This window comes from Halichoerus grypus, chromosome 12 (genome assembly GCF_964656455.1).
Source record: "Halichoerus grypus chromosome 12, mHalGry1.hap1.1, whole genome shotgun sequence".
In the NCBI taxonomy this organism is placed as follows: domain Eukaryota; kingdom Metazoa; phylum Chordata; class Mammalia; order Carnivora; family Phocidae; genus Halichoerus; species Halichoerus grypus.
This window is the reverse complement of record NC_135723.1, coordinates 93,953,738-93,978,049: the sequence shown is the minus strand read 5'-3', so window position 1 is coordinate 93,978,049 and position 24,312 is coordinate 93,953,738. Positions and strand designations below refer to the sequence as shown.

At 39.5% G+C, this 24,312-nt stretch overlaps 2 protein-coding genes and 1 long non-coding RNA gene across 11 annotated transcripts in view; 1 reads left to right on the top strand and 2 right to left on the bottom strand.

The window, feature by feature from the left end:
* Window positions 1-788: 788 nt before the first annotated feature.
* On the bottom strand, window positions 789-16,634 carry SSBP1 (single stranded DNA binding protein 1). 6 transcript variants are annotated; one of them, XM_036111356.2, is made up of 8 exons: window positions 16,531-16,634; window positions 15,897-15,963; window positions 13,653-13,713; window positions 12,437-12,577; window positions 12,125-12,212; window positions 10,568-10,656; window positions 7,183-7,256; window positions 789-940 (listed from the first exon to the last, which is right to left on the bottom strand). In XM_036111356.2, the coding sequence occupies exons 2-7, from the start codon at window positions 15,918-15,920 to the stop codon at window positions 7,213-7,215; spliced, it is 447 nt and encodes a 148-aa protein (XP_035967249.1). In that variant the 5' UTR covers window positions 15,921-15,963; window positions 16,531-16,634; the 3' UTR covers window positions 789-940; window positions 7,183-7,212. The 6 variants fall into 6 exon arrangements, with proteins under 6 accessions (XP_035967249.1, XP_035967250.1, XP_035967244.1 ...); XM_036111357.2 differs by having other exon boundaries at window positions 789-937; XM_036111358.2 differs by lacking the exon at window positions 789-940 and adding an exon at window positions 948-1,102.
* A 124-nt stretch (window positions 16,635-16,758) lies between these two features.
* The window catches only part of LOC144379609 (uncharacterized), a 41,181-nt gene continuing 33,627 nt past the window's right edge, over window positions 16,759-24,312 (top strand). For all 4 annotated transcript variants that reach the window (XR_013442907.1, XR_013442904.1, XR_013442905.1 and 1 more), the window contains exon 1: window positions 16,759-16,844. This is a non-coding gene — a long non-coding RNA (uncharacterized LOC144379609). The remainder of the gene's footprint in view (window positions 16,845-24,312) is intronic.
* The window catches only part of WEE2 (WEE2 oocyte meiosis inhibiting kinase), a 32,415-nt gene continuing 29,508 nt past the window's right edge, over window positions 21,406-24,312 (bottom strand). Inside the window, exon 11 of the mRNA XM_036111338.2 lies at window positions 21,406-21,682. Within this exon, the coding sequence (XP_035967231.1) occupies window positions 21,526-21,682 (157 nt within the window). The 3' untranslated portion in view covers window positions 21,406-21,525. The remainder of the gene's footprint in view (window positions 21,683-24,312) is intronic.

Genomic DNA, 24,312 nt, shown 5'->3' with positions numbered 1-24,312 from the left:
TTTTGAGATAGGACCTTTAGGACAATAAAGTGAAATGAGGTCATAAGGGTGGGGCCCTGACACAACAGGATTAGTGTCCTTGTAAGAGACACCAAGAGCTCGCTCGCTCTCTGCCAGCAAAAATAGAAGGTCATGTGAACACACAGCAAGATGGTGGCCGCTTACAAGCCAGGAACACAGACCTCACAAGAAACCAACCATGCTGGCACCCTGATCTTGGACTTCTAGCCTCCAGAATTGCAACAAAATGTCTGCTGTTGAAATCACCCAGTCTCTGGTATTTTGTTAAGCCCAAACTAAGATACCCAAGGATATGATAAAAACTATGTCATACTTAGCATCTGGTTATTTTGCAGTGGGACACCTCCTCACTCCAGATTATGTAGTCCGCTATACTACCAGGAGAAGCATAAGGGTGCTACTTCTGTTCTTAAGCACTACTTTATTTAACAAGGGACTGTTAATTAAGGGTCCTCATTAGAGGCTTCAAGGAAAATTAAGTAATATTTATTTAATGAAAAATTATTATTTATATACTTATATTTACTCTTTTTAAGGCTAACTGCTAAGGTTTTATGTACATTGTATGTCCCAGTCCCTCCCCAAATTTAGAATGAGACATAGGTTACAATTCTGAAGGACTGTGACAATAGAGGTAAGATTTTACTTCTGCTAGCAGTGGAAGGTCTTAGAAGAGAAAAAATTAGAGTAATGAATTCACTGTGTATATGGAGATAAAGAATGTGTGAATTAGTGAGAATGAGGTTTAACTGCAAAGCACAAATAAGTGGTTTAAACAAGGTAGAGATTTATTTGTGTCTCCCAAAGAAATCCAGAGGTACACCGTCCAGGACTGGTATGGTGGTTCCACATGGTCATCGCAGATCCCAGCTTCTTCTGTCTTCCATCCTGAAGATCGTCTCATGGTCCAAGATGGCTGCTGGAGATTTAGCCATCATGTCCACATTTCAGACAAGAAAAAGCCAGGTGAGGGTCTGGAGAAGCACAAAGGATGAGCCTCCCAACAGAGTTAATCATTTAAGGAGCTTTCCTGGAAGCACCACCAAATGACTTCTGCTTACACCCCCTTAGCAACTGTTAACTGCAAAGGAGAACAGAAATGCAGTATTTCAGCTGTGCACACTGTCACCCCTAATTAAATATGGACTCTGTAAATTAATGGGTTCAGTAGAAAGGAAAATGGATATTGGTGAATTAATCATGTTTCTGTATTTTTTGATGCTTGACATCTTGGGGCCTGGCAGACCCTGGGAAGAACTAAACCCCTTCCCAACATTACCTAATTCCTAGAAATAGTAAACACTTGCCCATGAACATGTCTTTAACACACAAACCAACCAATCCTGATTCCACACCCACCATTAGCCTCCTTTTATCAGGCTCCTGCAGTCCAGAACACTATTCCTCTGCCCAAAATCCCCAGGTACCTGACAACTAGGGACCACCCCTATTGCCCAAAGCCTGGTAAAAATTATTCTGTCCCACAAAAACCACAATAAAAGCTCTGTTGAACATTTTCCTCTCATTCCTTCTGCCTTCTGGCCTACCCTGGTGCTCCTCCATGTGGTTCTAATGGTGGCATGAGAACTCCTCTTGAGAACTATAATAATAAACTCTTCTTTCATGACAGTTGTCTTCATGTCTATCATCTTGCCACACCTGATTAATACAAATCCCTGCTACCTTGTAAAACAAGTAAGCAACTGGAAATCTTTCCCGTAATATGGTTTTCCACAACAGAAAGCCGGAATCCTGACAACATTTGTTATGTTCTTCACAAAATGTGCTTCCAAAGTGTTTGGCAGAAGAAGAAAAAAAAAAAGTCACTCTTGTCTTGACTTCTCTTCTGAGCTCCACTCATTAATATCAAATATAAGCTAGAAAATCTATGATTAAACTATGTTCAAAATTACTCCTGATCTATCCTCTTCTCAAATCGGCTCCCACATTCACGTTCCTTAGTCTCAGAAACAAAATATCCACACAGCTGCCCAAGCAGCTTCAGAATTCTCTCGTAATGGCCTTTTCTCTTACCACCAGCACCGACTCGGTCCCCAGCGCACCCTGGGCAGGAGCTATGTGTTCTTCTTCTACTCTGTATCCCTTACCCGGAGCCCATAACGGGACCTGGCACATAACTGTTGCACAGTGAACGAAACAGGAAGACCACATTCTCTCGTGTCACCTACAATCCCCACTCTGCTAACCTTTCTAGGCTCCTTCAGCTGCTTCCTAACTGCCTGCAGGCTTCCCCCCTTCTAGCCCTTCACAGGTCTTTCCATTCTTTCTAAAGCACAGTTCTGATACATCCATTTTAAAATATGTGGCTCCCCACTGCCAAAGTCCTCTGTAAGCTTTCAAGGCCTTTTATGATCCAGCCCCAACCCCTTTTTTCATGTTTTATCTTTCACTGATCCATATGCTTTTATGTTTCTGGACCTTCGTTCATGCTGTTGCCCCTGCTGAAAACTAACCTAACTATTCTCATCTGTGCCCACAGGACTTTATTTCTACCATTACTAGAGTGCTCCTCACACCGTAGCACACTTTGTACATGGGCTCCTGCTTCTGTCCTCCCCACCCAGCCCCCATCATCCTAGATTGTGAGCTCCTTCAATGCAGGAGTGCTGTTCTGTTTATCCCTATTTTAGGCCTGCATGCATGCATGGTACAAAGTAGATGCCCAACTGACTTTTGAGTTTAAAAAGATGCCCAGATTAACCTTAAATAGCCATGGAAGATTAAAAGCAAAAAAAAAAAAAAAAAAAGCAAACAAAAAAACACAACGCGGACTATGTTCTCAGTAACCCATGGACACTAACAACAACAACAACAAAGGCCAAGTACAACAACCTAATCTAAAGTTAGTAAGTATCCTATGAGACTTGGGGAGATGGGCATGCGGACCAAAAGAGATATGCCTTGTTTAAAATAACTACAGGAGTAATAACGGCCAGTGTGTATGAGCACTTGATTCAGTTAATATGTGCTAAGTAAATTATATGCATTATCTATTCCTCACAGCAGGCCTATAATGTAGGACTACTATTTTCCCTGTTTTATTCACAGAAAAACAAAACGACAAAAAAACCCACGGCAGGGAAAGTTAAGAAACGGAGCAGAGGCCCCTCAGCTGGTAAGTGCAGCAGATCCAAGCTGTCTGACTACACAGCCTTAACTGAACTATCACGATAGGCCACCTTTCTTCCAAACAGCAGGTGCAGCAGGAAAGCTAAAAAATGTTGCAGTGTACATGTGTACGGGTAAACAACACCCCAAGGTCCCAAAGCATGGCAGAGGCAAACGGATGAAGAATAAAGAGACAAAAGGCGAAATGTCATTACTTTGGCTGCGTGATTTGGACAGCCTAACAAGCTACACACCATCCTCGCACAGACTGTGGGAACAGCACAGAAGCAAACACAGTAGTGAGAAGACTGCAGCGCCGCTGACACCCGCCAGAGCCTCATCCTCTGAGAAGGGAGCCTGTCAAACTTCTGAGCAATCTTGCTGACAATTTCAACCCTCAGTAGGAAGGAAACAATTGGAGGAAACAAGGAGAGGAGCAGACACTGTGAACCTATTCTAACCAGTAAAGAAACACTGCTTGGTAACAAGGAAGCAAGGGGAATATGTAAAGATAACTTGGTACAGAGATTAACTGCGACTTATTTTCCTGGAGGGTCATCAGACTGAGAATGAGAAATAATAAAGAGGTAGAGGTATTTCCCTCACTCCTAATTCTATCCCAATCAAAACCTACTATGTACTGCAACTCCCAGTGTGACTTCGATGCACCCTGGATGGTCAGAAGTTAGCCATGGAGGGCTCGGGATAGCAGGACCAATGGAAGTGCGAGGCAGCAGGAAGCAGAGAGTAGGCAGAAAGCAAAATGCGAACTTCACATACCTAAACTCCCACTCTAGGTGTGCCTCATAGGCTGCATGACTCTGACATGTTACTTAACCTCTCAGTTTCACGTTTCCTTACCTGTAAAATCAGGATAATACCACTTTCTTAGGGTAACAGTTAAATAAGACAACGATAAAAAGCACTGAGCTCAGGGCCTGGCATCTGGTAAGTACACAATAAATGTCAGGCATTAATATGGTAATTACTACCCTGTAAGAGATTTCTCTGTAACTCATGAACTTTTCTACAATGATTTGCTTGCTGTTACTCCCACCAAGCTTCACAGCATATAATACAAACCCTGACAAAAAAATAAGTGATTCTGCCCTCATTTTCATGTCAGTGTTTCAGTGCAATCCAACTAAACGACATTTAGAAAGCCCTAGAACACCACTGTGCTAGGCTAAGCTGGATGGGGACAAATGGGTAGTCTGAGGAAAAGACAACCCTGCCTTCAAAAACTGCATGAGTCTCTTTTGGGAACACAGAGAAACTACCAGTAATTTTTTCTGAGTTGCAGAGCTTGGGCTGTAACCCAGTTGGCAACGACAAACAATCCCCAAAACAGCCACAAAAACACATCTTTGTGTTTTGCGATGTCTTTGGATTCACTGCCCAGTAATTTTTAAGAAATGAATGACTCCTTGAGAATTGTACTGGCAGCAAACAGTGGATCTCATATGTGTTGGTCTTTAAGGTCAGTCATTCTGGGTTACATACATGTATTAAGAGAAAAACAAAAGAAAAAGAAGGGAAAAAAGGTGAATGAAGTATCTAAGCATATAATACTAAGATGCAGAAGATGGGGGTAAATACATGAGAGATTATCTTGTTCACCTCTAGTGCAAGAAGCAGTACTAACTGACAGTCAATCAGAAGTGCAAGCCTGGCTTGGAAATAATGGAAAGACCTTTTCCCCAAAGTGAAAAGTTTCATTTCTTTTTTCTTATTATAAAAATAATAGATGTTCAATGCTAAGAAAAAAAAATAGAATATATAAAAGTGCAACAAATAAGGAAAATCACACATAATCCCCCCAGCCAGAGATCAGCACAACCTTTTGATGTTTCTCCTCCTGGACTTTTCTAAACCTATACTTTTCATCAATTACTTCTTTTTCAAAAATGGGGTAATACCACACATGCTGTTTGAAACTTTTTCTCCCATGCTTCTATCATACTCATCTTTCCACCTAACACAGAATCCCAAAATCAAAGTCAAAGGACAGTTTTCCATAGGTATATTCCCTGACACCGTAACAACATGAAAAAGGGAATGCAAGACACAAAAAGTGGCCTAGGAGACCCCTACTGACTATTCCCACTACCAAATTCCACACACGTACTCCAAGACCAGCTTGGGTGAGGTACACAGTTTCTCAGCACAGGGAGATTCCCAGGTGGGAGAGTTTGGGCTCAGGCAGCCTGCCCGGTTGTGGACCTCGGGTCTGCAGCATCACGCACATGCTGAGGCCTCTGCACTGAAGAGGTGACTCTGAAAGCTCTGCTGCCCAACCTCAGAGCCCTTCAAGTAAGCTCCAGCGGGAGTGTGCAGAAGCCTTCGGCTCGCACGGATCCTGCAGGGCCCACCTTCCTGCCCCTGCGCCCTAGACTCACAGCTGCTTTGGGCTGGTCATTAAACTGTTTTGTTCACCATATTACCTTCCCAAAGCACATTATTTAAACAGGAATACTAATCTGCATCACTTCTCACAACCTTTAAGGAGTACATAAGTAGCTGTGCCAAGAAAGAGTGGCCCAAAGATCAATTTTATCTACATTATATTTTGCTTAAGGAATGTGGCACGAAGGAGTGAAGACTACATCATAGACAGTTTGAACGTATAACCTCAGGGAGCATAGTTAACGTACTGATTAATGGTCCCAGCAGCAGGAAAAAAAGATGGCCGATAGAAGGGACTGGCAATCACTCTTCTACAATTCTGGGCAGGAAGAGAGTAAAGCTAAGGAGCTCCATCTTTCCTTGAGCAAACTGTATGTAAGTACAAAATGCTGCTCCAGTGTGGGGTCCGTAGTGCAGCATGTGAACTGCGAACCCAAGACCGACCATCCAGCTCTCAGGCGGAGAGGACAAGACATGCGGTCTGGGGCACGCACCGACAGGCTGGGCCGGAGGCAAAGCTGGAGCCCAGTGGCCTAGACAGAGTGAGGACTTCTATCATCGGACCCAGACACCGGGCTCAGCAGCAGCCAACTCTGAACAACTGCAGCCAACCAGCAGGCAGACCCACGCAGGTCTGATGCAGACTTAGACAGTACAAGACGCACTGAAAACCTGAGTTTATTTTATGTAATATTTATTAGGAAATTACTAGAACTCTGTAATTTCCAGAATCTTATCATGAAAGTAACTGTACACACAATGATCTGTCTATGTGCATCAAGGGACCATGCGGAAAATTAAAGGAAAATGTCACACCTGAGGCTCTAACCTAGGGAGGCAATATCAAAGGTTGTTTAGGGGACTCCCCCAAGTTCTGGATGAGACAAAAAGGACAGCGAATTGGGCTTAGAAAGATAGAAAATAGTGGAACCAGAGTTCCTGTGGCATCACCTGGAGATGAACTATTTCACCCCTCCTTATTATTTTAGGTTTTTACTGCTGATAAAATCTATTTCATAAATGCTGCTAGTGAAATTTGTCCAAAAACAGAAGAGGTGAAGAAGGTAGGTTAGTCTTGAAGCTGTTTAGGGTAGATACCAACCACTGTTCAGCAACCCCTTCCAGTTTGGGCTAAAGCTTAATATCCCATTGGGATCATTCATCTGTCACCATTTATCGAGTATCTATTCTGTGCCAAGCACTGGTTAAGGTGCAGGTAAACAGAGAAGATACAGTCCTTGCCATCTAGTTTATAGAGCAAACGGTAAGAAAATAATTTTTCACAACCACGGGATAAATATGCCTGGCACATAGTGAAGCTCAACAAATACTCAGTGGCTGAATCAATACTATAAAAGTGTGCACAGAAAACAAGGGGGCATCCCAAAGGACACTTGTCCCTTTGCCCTAACACAGACAAACCTGACAGTTCACTATTTTGCACACTTGTACACAGAAACCATCCTTAAAAGAATAAACAATTAGCTACAAAGGTCTATGAGACAAAAAGGGGAGGGGGAGTAAGAGTCAGGAGAAGTCTTATCACTCATTTTATATAAAAGAATATTTTAATACTTGTCCTTAGCAACTATAAAGACTATACATGATTTGGAAATGAGACTGTACCAAACAATGGCCAAAGGAGAATCGTCCATTCTACGCCTTCTCTTTGGTCTGGTCACTCAGAAATATAATGTTATCTGTAAAGAAACCAAATCATAAATATTATTTTCAGAACTCTTTCTCATTTAATTGTTCCCCTATAATACATACTTTAGTGCTGTTATCTAACAGGATTTTAGAAAAATTCCCAAAATGTGAAATAACTCCTGCTATGTTCATGAGAGGCACAGAACAGGCACCAAAGGAGCTAGAGGTTGGGCTTCAGCTACGTGACAATTCAGACCTTGTGAGAAGAAGTGTGGTATTTCTTGTCTTTCCTGAAGACAATTATAACTGCTGAGCAGTAATTTCCTACAAAAGAACTAGTCACAAATTGCAATGCCGGCAATGCTCAGATGCCATGAAACCAGGCAGCATGTCCTCACACAGGAGAGGGTCCAGGCATAACATTTCACACACTGGAGGTGTGGAGAAAGGATGGGGTCCAACATATGGCCCTGTGAGCACAGACAGACTGATGTCTTTAAGTAGGCTGTCACACTCACACAGAGGACATTCTATTTTTACGTTTTAAAACACATTGACTTTTATATACTCATTCTTGGGAAAATTTTTACTAATCAATATTACAGAGAGAGCATTTTCACACAAGAACATCAGACACTGCACTTAAAATGTTGTCCCAGGTGGAGTTAGTTTAGGACGAGCAAAGGAAAAGAAGTAGTATTTCCTGTACAGCTTGAAAAAAATCCAGATTCTTGTAACTTTAGAATTATTCAAGAAGTGGTTATTACAATATTTACGACTACAGTCTTCTAAAAACAGAATATTCTGATACAGAATGGTTATTGCAGAAGAGATTATTACAACTTGACACCACACTGTAAAAAGGCAAGAGTGCCATCCACTGGTGGTTACTTTTATGTTAAAGACATGGATCCCTAGGAGAAAAAAAACCACCAAGCAACCAAATTTAAATTCTATTTCTGAGCACTGGGTGTTATATGCAACTAATGAATCAGTGAACACTACATCAAAAACTAATGATGTACTATATGTTGGTTAATTGAAGAAAAAAAAGAAACTATTTCTTTCAATTCAAATGTCACTAAAGATCTATTCATTTTTACTACTGGCCATAAATCTATTAATTGTTCAATTAACTCACCCATGCTGTGAATACTAGTGACAAGAAGAAAAGAAAGTGACAGATGATCTGAACTATTTCTATTTAGTGGTTGGCTTGGTTCAGAACAATTCATACAATCCAAAGTTTGCCCACACTTTTGGTTTATAGTGGAATAGGAAAGTGTTAAATGCTTTATAAATACATAATTGATAAAGATTTAGAAATGCTAAATTTTTATTAGAAAATTTGACTTTCCACTGATGAAATCATAGGTGTAGTTCTATGCCCTGTAGAGGTCTACAAAAAAATTTTTAAACAGGTAGATATCTCTGGAGACATGGCCTAAGGAAGAAGAGCTCGCAGAAATGAAATACTATCAAGACACCCAAGAATTATGAAATCAAAATGGTCAGACAGGACCTTATCTAAGGCCTGATAATGAGGGTAGAAAGATAACTATGTTGGTTTTCAAGGTCAATATACCTCAAAGAAACCAGTAAGAAAATATATTATTTATTATTTATAACAAATTATAATTTATCAATATGGTACAGTGGTTAAGACATGGACTCTGGAGCAAGGTAAAAAAGAAAGGTAAAAGGAAAATCTGTCAATTAAGAGACTTAAGTTCTCAGAGGTCTAGCCTCCAAAATTGTGAGAAAATAAATTTCTGTTATTTAAAAGAAATTAAGAAAGAGACTTAAGATACATATAAACCATGTAAGATAACCTATGGACTTGTATTTATGAAGCAATCAAAGAAATTTAAACATTGTGATGTATGGTAAAAAAAAATTAATAATTTCTTAATACTATATATGATAATAGCACTATAGTTATGCTTTAAATAGGAATCCTTATCTTTCAGAAATACCTACTGAAAATATTTATGGATGAAATAATATAATGTCTGGAATTCACTAGAAAATAATCCAAGTGGAGGAAAAGTGGGCTGGAGAAATAGGAGAAATAACATTGGCCATCAGTTGATAATTGTCAAAGCTAAATGACAAAAGATTTTTTTTCCACTTTTCTATGTTTGTGTATGTTTGACATTTTCGATAATTAAAAAAATTAATTTTTAAAGGATATCCAATTTTGGCATATCTCAGAAGTGCATAAACACTGAGACATTACTTTCTTTCATTTCTATGTACTTACTTATACAAAAGGTTTCTCAGTGTTTATATCCATAAAAACTAATAAAAGAATAGAATTAATGTTTAACAATGGGTCTTATTTTAACAATTTATTGAAGAGATAAAAAATGGCCATCTCTCTCATTAAAAGATGCATTTCCAATAAAATTTCAGTTTTCAAAATTATATATTAAAATTGCTTTGGTACTTTATGTTTTAAAAACAACACAATGATAACCCAATCAAGAAGAAATGTAATATTTATAGTCTTAATATCACAGAATTTTTAAAAATATTTTTAAATTTCTATTTATGTACGTGTTTTTGTTATGAACATAATAGGATGAATAATAAAACATTCTTAACTATACAATATTTATTAAGATACAGTTCTTAGGACAAAATGGAAAAACAAGCTCAGAGAAAAAGAAAAAACATAAAATTTCCAAATGTTGAAGAGCTTGTTCATGTGTTTTTTTCAAGGACGATCGGTATCAAATTGCTATGGTATTTACATCCATTAATACAATTCAGAGTAACAATTTCATATTGAAAAATATTTTCATGTCAACTTAAACATGTCCAAAGGGCTACATTTGTTTCAAAATTCTTGTAGAATTTTCAAAAAAGTTTGAAAACTCTGCTCTGGGAGGTATCTTCTTGACCTTTAAGCTTTCGTGTCCATGTTTCCTATGTTGTTTCGCATTTTGTCTAAGGAAAACAACAGGAACTTAAAATCATCATGTAAAGGACCAGGCAGGCTGTGAATAAACCTGCACAAATGTCTAATGCCACTCACAGTAGGGCAACTCTATCTTGGCACAGGCCTCTCCCTGTTTAGACCATGTCCTCAAAGACATTAAAGTTTTTCTCACTTCAGTTAAGTACTGACACAGACGCTCTACTCAAAAGTTACTGGAATCAAACAGAGACAACTTCTGAAGGATCAGAAGTACACACTCATAGCAAACCCACAAACAGACTCACAATTCTCAGGGTGAGCTGCCTGACAATCTCAGCCATCAGTACTCAAAGCCCCTGTTCAAGTTACTTACAACAAGCCAAGCCTTTAAAAAGGGGAAGGGGGCGGGGGGAATAGATATTATCACAAGCTTCTTACCAGCTATGATTGTTGTCGCTTGCCGCCTCACGTTATTTTTATCTGTGTATTCACCATAGTCTACTTTCCCTTCTACATAAATTCGGGACCTGATAAATGTAAAATTTACAGTTTTCAGTCTGGAGAGTCTCATCTGTTTCACAGAGAGAGTCAGGTGAGAGGCAGTAACAAGTACATACTAAGGATGAAACACAGAATCATCGCATAACCTCCTTTTTGCTACCGCATCTCAAAGTTCAACACCAGGAGTATTAAGGGTACTGACACAGAATGTCCACACAGACCTGACACACCCAGGGAAAAAGGACAATATTCTCAGCCTTGAGCTGACAGCAGTCCTCATGAAAGTTTAAAAAAAAAAAAACAAGTGACTTTAAGACCATGAAATGGAAGAGCAACACAGTGGCATCCTTCCAATCTCTAGGACTGATTTCCAAAGTGTCATTTTCCCCCACCTTTGATTCTGGACTCCCTAACAGATTTGCTGATTTTCACTTATTGTTCAAATTCCTTCCCATAGTCAGGTTCATGAACTTATTCTCAAGGGACTTAAATTATTAAAATTCAAAATGGAGGTTTTCAGCTTAGTATTTCACTTAGAGTTAATTACTACGACCACTTCTGCACTATTTAGAAGGCTGAACCACAAGACAACCACAGCTGATTTTAAAGGGTAAAAAATACATGCTGGCCATCAATTTTTAGAGTCTACCATCACCAAAATAGCATAATATAGAAAGTAGACAAAACTGGTAAAATGATTGTAGGCCCAAGGGAATACACACAAATTCATCAATCAGTGGGTGACATTGCATACAGATATTTTTTTTGAAATTTCCTGTATTTATAGGTGTGTGTAAATGCACAAATTCATACATACATACAGGACTACGGAAGTATATATAAAAAAAGGCATGAAGTTATTAAAAAGAAACAAATTTTAGTTATTCCTGAAATTATTTTTCAGGAAATATACTTTATTTCTATAAAACAAGTACATTTCTAAATATATTAACTATGAATACAAATGCTGTTCAACACACCCTTTTGTCCTTCTATGGGTTTGGAAAAGACAATTTTTATTTATAATCAATCCAAGCATCCCAAAAGGGAACTACTAAGCCGACATAAAATTATCAAACGTAACATAACTGCTGTGAACACTGCCATACCTCACTGTGTCAGGCTTCAGACACTCTAGGTCCTGTACTAAGGACTCTAAGTAGATGCCAAGAGGCGACATGGGAACTCCTAAAAGCATGTGTTGCACATGCTCACACGGCACTCAGTACATTCTGCCTTCTCTCTTGCCTCGTCTGCTTCTATTTATGTACACCCCTTATTTGCCCTAAACTGTAAGTTCTTAGAAAGCTAAACCATGTTTTACATACCTCTGAATTACTCACACGTGGCCACATGCCATGCATATAGTACTAAGCTCTGAATAAATATCTCCAGTTAACAGAGTAATTAGGGTAAAGGAGTTAGGCATTCCCTGAAAACACCTTTGACCAGTTTTTTAAACCAATCTATAAGATCCTTCCTTCCTCAACTTACCCCTTTTTCACATACTGATATGCCACATCTCTGAGGCCTGGGCGGAATACTGATATTCTGTGCCATGTTGTCTTTTGACTGACATCACCTAAATCACAAGAATAGGAAACATGGTTATAAATGCCAGCACACAAAACAAACGCCAAAAGACAACATGCCCAGCAAAACCAATGTCACAATTTCTGAAAGAAAGGAACAGAATTAGAGAAGAAAGATTCTTTCTAAAAGTAGCTCATCTCTAATCAACTAACTGAGAATAAATATTGTCTCTTTATTGCTGATACAATGAAAACCCTAGTCTTTTATACTCACCCATCTGGTAGGCTTCACTCTCCCCGGACCGCCACATCTCATTCGTCGCTAGAGAAAATATCGTGACTGGGTTTTTCCCTTCCACCTGTCTCATGACGGGGTCCTGACCCACTCGCCCAAGCAGCTGCACACGGTTCAGAGCTGAAACACAGTGTGGAAATAAAATGAGATTCAGATAAAGGTCCAGAAGGGGAACAGCTACAAATACTACTTCAACCTCGATCTCAGCATTAAACAAAACCCAAGTTCTAAAAGATCCAAGCTAAGTTGGGGCAAATAAAGGGAGGCTGGGAGGGAAAAGAAGGGTTGGCAAGAAGGGAGAAAATATTCTTAGAGAAAGTATCCCACAAAACAAACATTAAGCTCTTTATTTTATCTTAAATTCTTTATTAAAATACCCTTTTTTGAAAAAAACTGTATGATTAAAAGAATAAATCTGAGATCTGAAAATCTTTATGAGTGAATATTTCTGTGAAAGAACAGTTTGCACAAACTTTCACTCCCTCAGCCAAATGGCACGTGACCTTGGAAGACTGAGATAACCAAACAGGACTCAAGGAAATCCTACAAGGCCCCTGCAGCCTGACGGGGCGAGGCCAAGAGCAGAGATGCAAACATGAGCCAAGGGCCTGAGGATTAACAGATTACAACCCAACTAGTGCACCTCTTCTACAACACATTTAAAAATTTCTGTACGTTGGGGCACCTGGGTGGCTCAGTCGGTTGAGCATCTGCCTTCGGCTCAGGTCATGATCCCAGGGTCCTGGGATCGAGCCCCGCATCGGGCTCCTTGCTCCGCGGGAAGCCTGCTTCTCCCTCTCCCACTCCCCCTGCTTGCGTTCCCTCTCTCACTGTGTCATTCTCTGTCAAATAAATAAATAAATAAATAATCTAAAAAAAAAAAAAATTTCTGTACGTTGCTATAAATAACATACTTTAAAATAGGGAATTAGCTGGGCGCCTGAGTGGCTCAGATGGTTAAGCGTCTGCCTTCGGCTCAGGTCATGATCCCAGGGTCCTGGGATCGAGCCCCGCATCGGGCTCCCTGCTCGGCGGGGAGCCTGCTTCTCCTCTCCCACTCCCCCTGCTTGCGTTCCCTCTCTCACTGTGTCATTCTCTGTTAAATAAATAAATAAAAAATCTAAAAAAAAAAAAAAAATTTCTGTACGTTGCTATAAATAACATACTTTAAAATAGGGAATTAACTACTACTTACATCTTTCAAGAACCAAGCTGCTAGCTATTTCAGACTCACGTCTTACAAACTGGTGAAATACCTAAAGTGGAACAAATGAGTAAAATGGCTTTAACTTGGGAGGAAAGGTAAACGCAAACAGAAGACCTGCTCACACTCGGTCCCCATCGAGTCAGCAGCTCCTGTGCACACATCCCCAGAGGACAAGCAATGCACGTCACGTGTTCCCCCCTCACAGCACCAGGAGGACCACGCAAATGCCTGAGGGCCTTGAGGGCCGACTATTCCAGAAGCCCAAGGGTACCAAGTCCTAGACGGCAAGCCCAGGAAAGTTGATTTAGAATCCCCTCCTGTTTCTCTTCCGTGGCAACCTTCCTGATTATGGTGCTTCCGTGGCCGCACACAAAGGGTAAAGTCAAATGTATGTTGGAAAAATTCATGCTTTAGATAGACCAAAGGAAAAAGTCTAGACAGACAAATGGGAGTCTCTGATAAAGTACAAAAATAGGACTATTCAAGTCAGTCTGTCAGAGGAAGGTAGTAACTGACACAAAACAGCAGCAATGATGTAACAGCCATCACTACTGAATACCAGCTAAGTGCTTTACCTCTTACAAATTAGTCCTTGCAATAAATCGATCAACTATGTAAAATTATCCCTACTTTAGAGACCAAAAAAAAAAACAGTTTAGAGAGATTAAGTACCCTGCCCAAAATCCTACAAGAAATAACTGGCAAGTCGTGCCTAGAACCCAGGGCCATCTGACACCAAGGCTGCCACTCTTCCCACTGCCCTCTGCTGTCTCCTTGAAGACATTCTGTTCAAGGGCTCCTGCCATGAGAGGAGCGCACAGCCCCGGGCATGTCACTGGTTTCAGCGTTCAGAGAGCTACTCACTACATCAGAGAAGCATGTGTCGAGTGGTAGCACTGTTTCTCTGAAAAGCAGATGTCCACCAACCAAATGAATACCCGTTCCTGGACTAGTGCTGACTATGGAATCCTATCACTACGTTTTGGGACACAGAGTGGTTAAGAAACAAAGATGGAGTAACCACACAGTAAAGACTCAGACAAACTAGTACTGGTATCACGCTTCTAGAAAGGTACTAACTGAAGTACTCAGAAGAGCCAGAGCTCACAAGTCTCAGAATAATAGGTCTCATTTGGGAAACACAAAAATTAAGACCCACTAGAAAAGCAGAAATAGGGAAAGATTTTAACTGGGATAACTTTTAAAATTAAACTTCTCTTGGGGCACCTGGGTGGCTCAGTCGTTAAGCGTCTGCCTTCGGCTCAGGTCGTGATCCCAGGGTTCTGGGATCGAGCCCCCATCGGGCTCCCTGCTTGGCGGGAAGCCTGCTTCTCCCTCTCCCACTCCCCCTGCTTGTGTTCCCTCTCTCGCTGTGTCTCTCTCTGTCAAATAAATAAAATCTTTAAAAATAAAATAAAATAAAAAAAATAAAAAATAAAATTAAACTTCTCTTTTATATATCTTAACACTGTAGTATTAAGACAGCAGTAACTCTTCTACGTTCCACATTTCAACACACATACACTAAGAAAGGCTAAAACTATGTATAGGTTAAAGTGGGGATCCAAGAATACAGGGTCAATTCTACAGCACACTGGGGGAGATGAGAACAGGTTTCAGAGAGGAATTGATTCTTCATCAGTCTTAAAAGGATGAAGAGTGAGAGAGGTGTTATGAAGAAGAACCTACAAACTTCGTGCCCAAATGTAAGTGAGGAAAATGGGTAGTCTAGGCTGGCTGAAGGCTGGCTAGTGTCTGGAGAAACAAGGAGTTAGACTGGTGGGAGTGAGAAGGAATTCAGGACATAGTACATTTGTGGTGACGTGAGGACTTCAGCTGCACTCTTCAGTACAGGGAGATGGGGGATGGAAGGTTGACCACAGAGGAGGGGGCTGGTCAAAATGGAACCACGTGTCTCATAGAAAACTGCTGGAAATGATTCTCATAGTCTTTAGATCACTAAAGACATTAAATGCTAACTGATCTAAATACAAGTAACATGTTTTAAAAAATTATGACTCCCATTATACACGCAAGCTAGAAAATTTTTGTTTTGTTTTAGTGAACATCATTTACACAAGTAAAATCTGTCGTAAATCCTCCCTACCAAATGAGTACACATAAAAGTAGGTGGGCTCAAAGGTCTTTTGCCTCTGCAGTCAAAGCCTGAAGAAATCTGATCACTACGGTTGATAATAACGCATCTCAACACTAATATGGAAAAGTGATTACCTGTAATACAGGTCTTCGAAACATGGCTTCTATTTGCTTTTCCTACAAACTAGTCTTTGGTCTTCCCCTGAAAAAAGAGAGAGAGAGAGAAATACTATATCTCAGAGCAAGAGCACAAATTCACTAACCCTAAATTCCTAACTGCATTCATAATTTTTATGCGGTCCACCTTGCGACCATAAACATCAACATCCCTGCACATTTTACGAGGACTCCCCCCCGCAAAAAAAAGTTTGTCTTTTTTATTCCCCTTGGCTTCTTCTAACACATACAAAAAATACTTTCTGATTTATACCCATTTGCATTCCAGTCTTCTCAAATTTCATTAAAATGCAAGCCCCCTTAGAGCTGGGATTTTCGTCTGATTTATTCACTGCCACATCCAATACTCCTGAGTTAGTTCCTAGCACATAGGGAGGATTCAAAGTATCACAATATCACCAAGGGGCTTAAATCTGAAACTTGCTGCTGCAAAAATTACTGCCTCCAATCCCGTTAGCAAAGACCACGGAGATCCCTGGACTCCCCGGCCTCACCGCCGGGATGGATGGGCGCCCTTTCTCAAAGGTGGCGCTCCTAACCAGCAATGTAAAGGGACTGGGGAAGTGGCCGAAAACCCTGAAGTCCTCCGCACCGGTGAGAAGAGAACGGCCAAGACAGACACAGAACAACCTCCGAGGCCTCAGAGTGCCGCACGCACACCTAGCGAAGAACTCCTGGCTCCCTCCCTCCCGCCCCGGACGCTCTAGCCGGTTCAGCTTCTCGCTAGGCGAGCACTTCCGGATACAGAGAGGACGCAAGCCTCGCGAGAGGAATAAGAAAACGGAAAGTCTGCAGCGTGCGTCGTAGAAATGATCCGGCCAGCGCCGCGGGAAGCAAGCATCCTTGATGAGGTAGTTCCGCGAGCTTTTTTCCGGGCGGGAGCGGATAAGGCAACGCCGCCGAGTGGTGAGTGGAGCTGATTTCAAGTTTCTAACGAAATGAAATTATTTGACAAGCTTCCCAGCCTGGACCAGGAGGGGCCGAGGTAGACGAAACAAAGGATAGGTCGGCCTCAGGGAAAGACTGGCCAGGCCTGCTAAAGTAGGAAGGAAACCAGAAAGAGTAGTAGGGCTGGGAGCGAAAAATTCAAGGGGTGCCAAAAAATTTGGCAATCAAAATAATATTTTAAGAAGAATCAGGATAATATTTTAAGAATGTATTAATTAAATATATATAATTAAATCTGTGATGAACAAAAAAAATCAAAATTTTAAGTATAAGTTCTGAGCCATATTGAATCCTGAAACATAAGAAAAAACGAACGTTTTTACATATACCAAAAAAAAAATTCCAGAACATTAAAGTACTTGAATATCGAAAATTTGAAGAGAAGGTATTTAAAAACTCACATTAAGTTTAAGTATTTTATTTATACCAAAACCAGAAGTCATTGTAGTTTTACTTTCCTGGCTTTAATAGAAGTAAGTTGATCAATAATATTTACAAAAATCTACTTCTTTGCTTATCTTATTTCCAATTACGGGAATTGCCATGTCTGACAATTTTTCTTGCCCAAGTTGCAATCTTAAACAGTTTTAAATAACATCAGCTTACTGATCTTGTTTAATTTAAAATTCTGATATGTTCTTCATTGTGGATCTTTTCATTAATTTTAATATTTTTAAAATATTGCATTAAAGTGACCTTGATCTTGATTTCCGTGTTTCTTGGCACCCCCAATTTCCCCCTTCTAAGCTACTTGTTTATTTTAATGGTACCAACATTATCCCAGACTTGAACTTTGGAATCATCTTTAAAACTTCTCCCCCCATCACCTACATCCATTTGTCCATATCCACTCGGCCCTAAAAGCTATTTCATTATGCCACTGACCTCTCCATCTTTCTATTTGCACATACTTCTGAGTGAGGAGTGTGGAAAGGGTTGTTTAAAATAAAAAAGCAGGAAGCACACCAATTGAAAACAGACAGCCTTGGGCAAACTCATAACTTTATAAATAATATCTTAATCTAAATAAATAGCATCTTATGCTAATCTCAGCTTTCAGACAGGAATTACCAATACACATGCTCCTTAGGTTGTTGAAACAAATTGCAAGTGCTACTTTCCTTTTTCTTCTTGACAAAAAAAAAAAAAACATTAAAATGTACAAAATATATAAATGTATGATGTCATGGAAGACATTTAACTCATGATGTCATGAGTTAAAGCATTTTCTTATTATCAACTAGATCCTCCTTCCCCACAACAAATGCTCCAGCATTGCTTTGCTCTCACTGTTCTCAGCATCTGAAATGCCCTTCTCCATACTTTCAAAATTCTCTACTCAAAGTCCTTACTTTGTTCTCCCATCTCACTTTCTTTACACATTCAGTTTATCTTGTACTATAATTTGGATGACCATGAAGGTGCTACATCTTCCCCATTGACTGTGAGCTCTTAGAGGAAGGACAGGGACCTTGTGAATATCCAATCAAAAATTATGGTTTAAAGCCAGGAGAGGCTTTAGAAGGGTTCAGGTCACAGGCTAGAACGAAGAAATAGAAAGAAAAAAATAGGAAGAACCCAGAGGGATACTCAAATTAAGCCTGAAATTAGAAGACTAAAAACAAACAACAGAAGAATCAGGGACCTGGAATAGTGACTGAAATGTATTTTTGTAATAGAGATGCCACTCTTTCAAGAATCTCCAATTTGCATAGTTATAGACTGTCTGTAGTTCATCCCTGAACCCAGAAAGGTCCTTCTCGATGCTGAGAAGTAGTGACAGATAGCAACGTGACTTTAATCAGTTACCATTTACCCCTGGCAGTAGTGGAATAATTCAGGGCTTTCATCCTTTGCAAAGCTAGCTGAGAAAGAGAAGTGTCTATCATAGATGACCAGGGCCACAAAGTTATCTCTGGCCTTGCCTTTTTTCCCCTCTAAATTAGAAAAAGTCTCAGCTAGAGGCATCAAGTGGTAGAGACCAGGGCTGGCAATGGTTTATCACAGATAGGAGGCCCTGGACAATTTTGTTGCGGTAGAAAAACATTTTTTGGAAATTTTCACTTTGCTTCTAAATCAGTTTTTCTTGGGCGCCGGGTGGCTCAGTTGGTTAAGTGTCTGCCTTCAGCTCAGGTCATGATCCCAAGGTCCTGGGATCAAGTCCCATGTCGGGCTCCCTGTTCAGCAGGGAGTCTGCTTCTCCCTCTCCCTCTGCCCCTCCCCCCTGCTTGTACATGTGCGCTCTCTCTAATAAATAAAATCTTTTACAAAAATAAATCAGTTTTTCTCAAAACTCATAATAACAGTTGGAAGATTATAGACTTACTATCTAAATGGATTACAGCATCTATTTTAAAGTGGCTCAAAAGCAATTTTAGCAGCACTTCATAGTTATTAGTTATTATGACTACTTTTTGTTGTTATTTAAAAAATCCAGTTTTTATTGTTCAAAATAAAAAATCTGACAATTCTTTGTAATTCAGGATTGAAATTATGGTTCATACAGAGATTAAAAAAACAAGCTTAACCATTCAGGCTGAAATGGTGACTTTTATCTTTTAATGTTCATCTTTATACAGCTTTAGATAATAGCATCTATAAACTGACACATAGGTTAGAGCTTAGTAAAGCACAACAGTATTCCTTTAAGTCTCAAGATTATCTGTTGGCAACATAACGTCTGTGTGTGTTTAAGATAGAGCTATAGAAAGCAGCATATTTTTATCCTAAAATATTTAAGTTCAACTTGTTTAATATTGTCAGTCCAATGATGTTAATATTTGATAGTTTGACATTTGATAACTAGTTCCTGGGTTATCTTGTGATCTCTGTGCAGAAACGGAACTTCAGACTGAGGATGGAGCTTTTTACTGAGGCAAGGGGTCAACTTCAACTTCCAACTGAATTGGAAGGGATTAAATCCCCAGCCCAGTGAGGACCCAGTCCCTCTTACACTCAACAGTGTCTATGCAAATACATGCTGATTTAGTAACTTGGTGCTCCTGTGGAGCCCCCACCTCCAGAGAGAGAAGGAGAGAAAGCAGTAGTCTGGCACTCAGGTGCCACATGGGCTCTGAGGAGTAGGGTAGAGAAGAGGTCGTAGACCTTAATAGTACTAGGTGTAAATGCCTGAGAAGACAAGTATAATCAAAGAATTCTGGTCTATACATTGTGTATGCTTAATAATATAACCTGTTTCTAAATCACAAACTGTGGTTGACCTTGCACTTTACTGCAAGGGATATGGCTGGGGTTGGGGAGGCAAGAGATAAACCAACTCCATTTTAAGACCTTGAATAAAGACTAGATTTTTTAAAATGGCAATGGACAATACAGAGCACTTCACCCTACTTAACTGCATGGGAAGAATTGCTACTCCAAGACAGAACAAAGAATGATATGATGGCTTATTCGATTTAAAAACACTTCTTAATTTGTTTTTTTAAATGGAAGATAAAGAAGAATATAAGGCAGCAAATAAGCCTACAAACCATTAACAGGCTACCTTCATTAACATGACACACTAGAAGGTATGAAATGCCTTTATGACCAATATTATTTTATGTATAAGAGCCTGACCATTATTAGCTTTTAGGCCCACAAAGCTGGGCCTTACAGCCAAGACCTGTTACTACCAACCTACCGAATTTTCTCACCTATCTACTCATGAAATGGTTTCCAACAGAAATTTCTCACTCTTTGCTAGTTACATATTACAAAGAAGAGTACTTTACTCATATTTGGCTTTGGACAAGATAAAAACCTTTATTTACAAATGTTCTATTCCCTTAAAATATATACAGAGAAAATAATTTGGATTAAAATATGATAAAATCACAGGAAACAAAGCCAAATTCTGATAAAAATCAAGGAGAAATTGGTGACACCCACAAAATCAAAACCAGTCATAACAATTACAAGAGGGTCAGGGCAAATATCTGAAGAACCACCACATTAAATGGTCCTTGAACCCCATATCCAGTGTTTTGTTCCATAAGTTAGTAGCCAGTTCAGAAATTACATGTATAGGCTATTATACCCACCTCACATAATGGTGAACTTATTTAATAAATATAATATCAGAAAGGGATTGTCTTCATTCAAAGAATACAGTAGGAAAACCACTTGCTCAGAGTGACTGAGAATTCTTTTAGGAATACCATCATTCACCCTGAGAAACATTATTGAAGTACATGCACAGTTACCTTAACTCAAAACAAAATTATATTCCTTTCTTTGTGCAGGGAGAGTCCCTGTTCCTTGGTAGGCAATCAGCTACAGCAACCTCGTAGTCCATAGGCTGTGCCTAGAGCTGCTCATTTCTCTTCTTTTAGTTCAGGGCTGTGTGCTTTCCCATCGTGCATCAGTAAGTGTGAGAAGTAAACCGTTGATAGGTAGCCTTAGGAATATAACAACAGGGAAGAGAAATGGCTGCCAATGATTGTACCTGGGACCATTGCTAATACAACGCCGTAATAGCTTGACGATCTTGACTGTCAATGCTAAATTAAGAGTGGTTTTTGAATTCTTTGGGCATTCCAGTTGGTTAATCTTCCCCTTTACAAGAGGAAGGCTGACACAGTCAATATCTATTTCTGGAAGCTATAAGGCAAAAGGGGGGGTGGTGTGAAGTGAGTTCTTATGGGGAAGACTTCCCCCAGGTGAAGCTTGAAGACTTTGCACTTTTTCCTCCCACCAGGCGTTTGGTGCTTCTTGATCCTGTGGGGGTCCCTGAGACCCCAGCATCACTATGCTCTTCCTGGGAGGACCAGGCCTGCTGAGCTTCTCTCAGTTCCCTGGCAATTAAAGGGGAAAAAATATATTACTTGATCCTAAATTAAAGATGATATTTATGATCTAAACTAACACAGATTTTTCTTTTTATTTCAGTATTTATAGAAACAAGGCGGAGCTATATATAGAATAGAAAATTAACTCCTGTGATTTTCTTTAAAAATGGCTGGCACACACATGCCATAACACATGGCATATTAGGTTTCCTAAATCCTACTGACTGGGGCACAAATGATGTTTAAAATTTTTAAAAATAAAAACCAGATAAAGACACCACTAAAAAAGGACTACAGGCCAATACCTCTGATGAATATAGATGCAGAAATTCTCAATAAAATATTAGCAAACTGAATTCAACAATACATTTAAAAATCATTCACCACAATCATTCCCACAAGTGGGATTTATTCCTGGGTTGCAAGGGTGGTTCAGTATTCATAAATCAATCAATGTGATATATCACATCAATAAGAGAAAGGATAAAAACCATATGATCATTTCAATAGATACAGAAAAAGCTTTTGACAAAGTATATCATCCATTCATGATAAAAAAAAACCCTCAACAAAGTAAGTTTAGAGGAAACATACCTCATCATAATAAAGGCCATCTATGAAAACCCACAGCTAACATTTATCCTTAATGGGGAAAAATAGAGCTTTTCCCCTAAGATCAGGAACAAAATAAGGATGTCCACTCTCACCACTTTTACTTAACATAGTAGTGGCAGTCCTAGCCACAGCAAGCAGACAACAAAAAGAAATAAAAGGAATCCAAATCAGTAAGGAAGAAGTAGAACTTTCACTATTTGCAAATGATATGAAACTATATTTAGAAAACCCTAAACACTCCACCAAAAAAACTGCTAGAACTGATAAACGAATTCATTAAAGTTGCAGGATATGAAATCAATCTGCAGAAATCTGTTGCATTTCTATATACCAATAACGAAGCAGCAGAAAGAGAAATCAAGGAATCGATCCCATTTACAATTGCACCAAAAACTGTAAGATACCTGGGAATAAACCTAACCAAAGAGGTGAAAGACCTGTACTCTGAAAACTGTGAAACACTGATGAAAGAAATTGAAAACGACACAAAGAAATGGAAAGACATTCCACACTCGTGGATTGGAAGAACAAATATTGTTAAAATATCTGTACTACCCAAAGCAATCTATATTTAATGGAATCCCTATCAAAATACCAACAGCATTTTTCACAGAACTAGAAGAATCCTGAGATTTGTATGGAACCACAAAAGACCCAAATAGCCAAAGCAATCTTGAAAAAGAAAAGCAAAGCTGGAGGCATCACAATTCAAGATTTCAAGTTATATTACAAAGCTTTAGTAATTAAAACAGTATGGTACTAGCACAAAAATAGACACATAGATCAATGGAACAGGATAGAAAATCCAGATATAAACCCACAATTATATGGTGAGTTAATCTTCAACAAATCAGGAAAGAATATCCAATGGGGAAAAGACAGTCTCTTCAACAAACGGTGTTGGGAAAACTGGACAAAACATACAAAAGAATAGGGGCGTCTGGGTGGCTCAGTCATTAAGCGTCTGCCTTCAGCTTAGGTCATGATCCCAGGGTCCTGGGATCGAGCCCCCATCGGGCTCCCTGCTCCACGGGAGGCCTGCTTCTCCCTCTCCCACTCCCCCTGCTTGTGTTCCCTCTCTCGCTATCTCTCTCTCTGTCAAATAAATAAAATCTTAAAAAAACAACAACAACAACATACAAAAGAATAAAACTGGACCACTTTCTTACACCATACACTAAAATAAACTCAAAATAGAATAAAGACCTAAGTGTGAGACCTGAAACCATAAAAATCCTAGAAGAGAACACAGGTAGTAACTTCTTCAACATTGGCCAAAGCAATTTCTTACTAGATCTGTCTCCTGGGGCAAGGGAAACAAAAGCAAAAATGAACTGTTGAGACTTCATCAAGATGAAAAGCCTATGCACAGTGAAGGAAACCATCAATGAAATTAAAAGGCAACCTATGGAATGGGAGAACATATTGGACAAATGACATATCTGATAAAGGGTTAGTTTCCAAAATATATAAAGAACTAATACATCTCAACACCCAAAAAATAAATAATCCAATTAAAAATGGGCAGAAGACATGAATAAACATTTCTCTAAAGATGACATCCAGATGGCCAACAAGACACATGAAAACTTGGTCATCATCACTTATAAGGAAAATGAAAACTACAATGAGACACCATCTCACACCTGACAGAATGGCAAAAATCAACAACACAAGAAACAACAGGTGTTGTGGCGAAGATGTGGAGAAAAAGGAACCCTCTTGCACTGTTGGTGGGAATGCAAACTGGTACAGCCACTGTGGGAAACAGTATGGAGGTTCCTCAAAAAGTTAAAAATAGAACTACATTATAATCCAGCAATTGTACTACTGGGTGTTCACACAAAGAATACAAGAACACTAATTCAAAGGGATACATGCACCCCCAATGTTTATAGCAGCATTATCTGCAATAGCCAAATTATGGAAGCAGCCCAAGTGTCCATCAATACAGGAATTGGTAAAGAAGATGTGGTATATATATTTAATGGAATATTATTCAGCCATAAAAAAAGAATGAA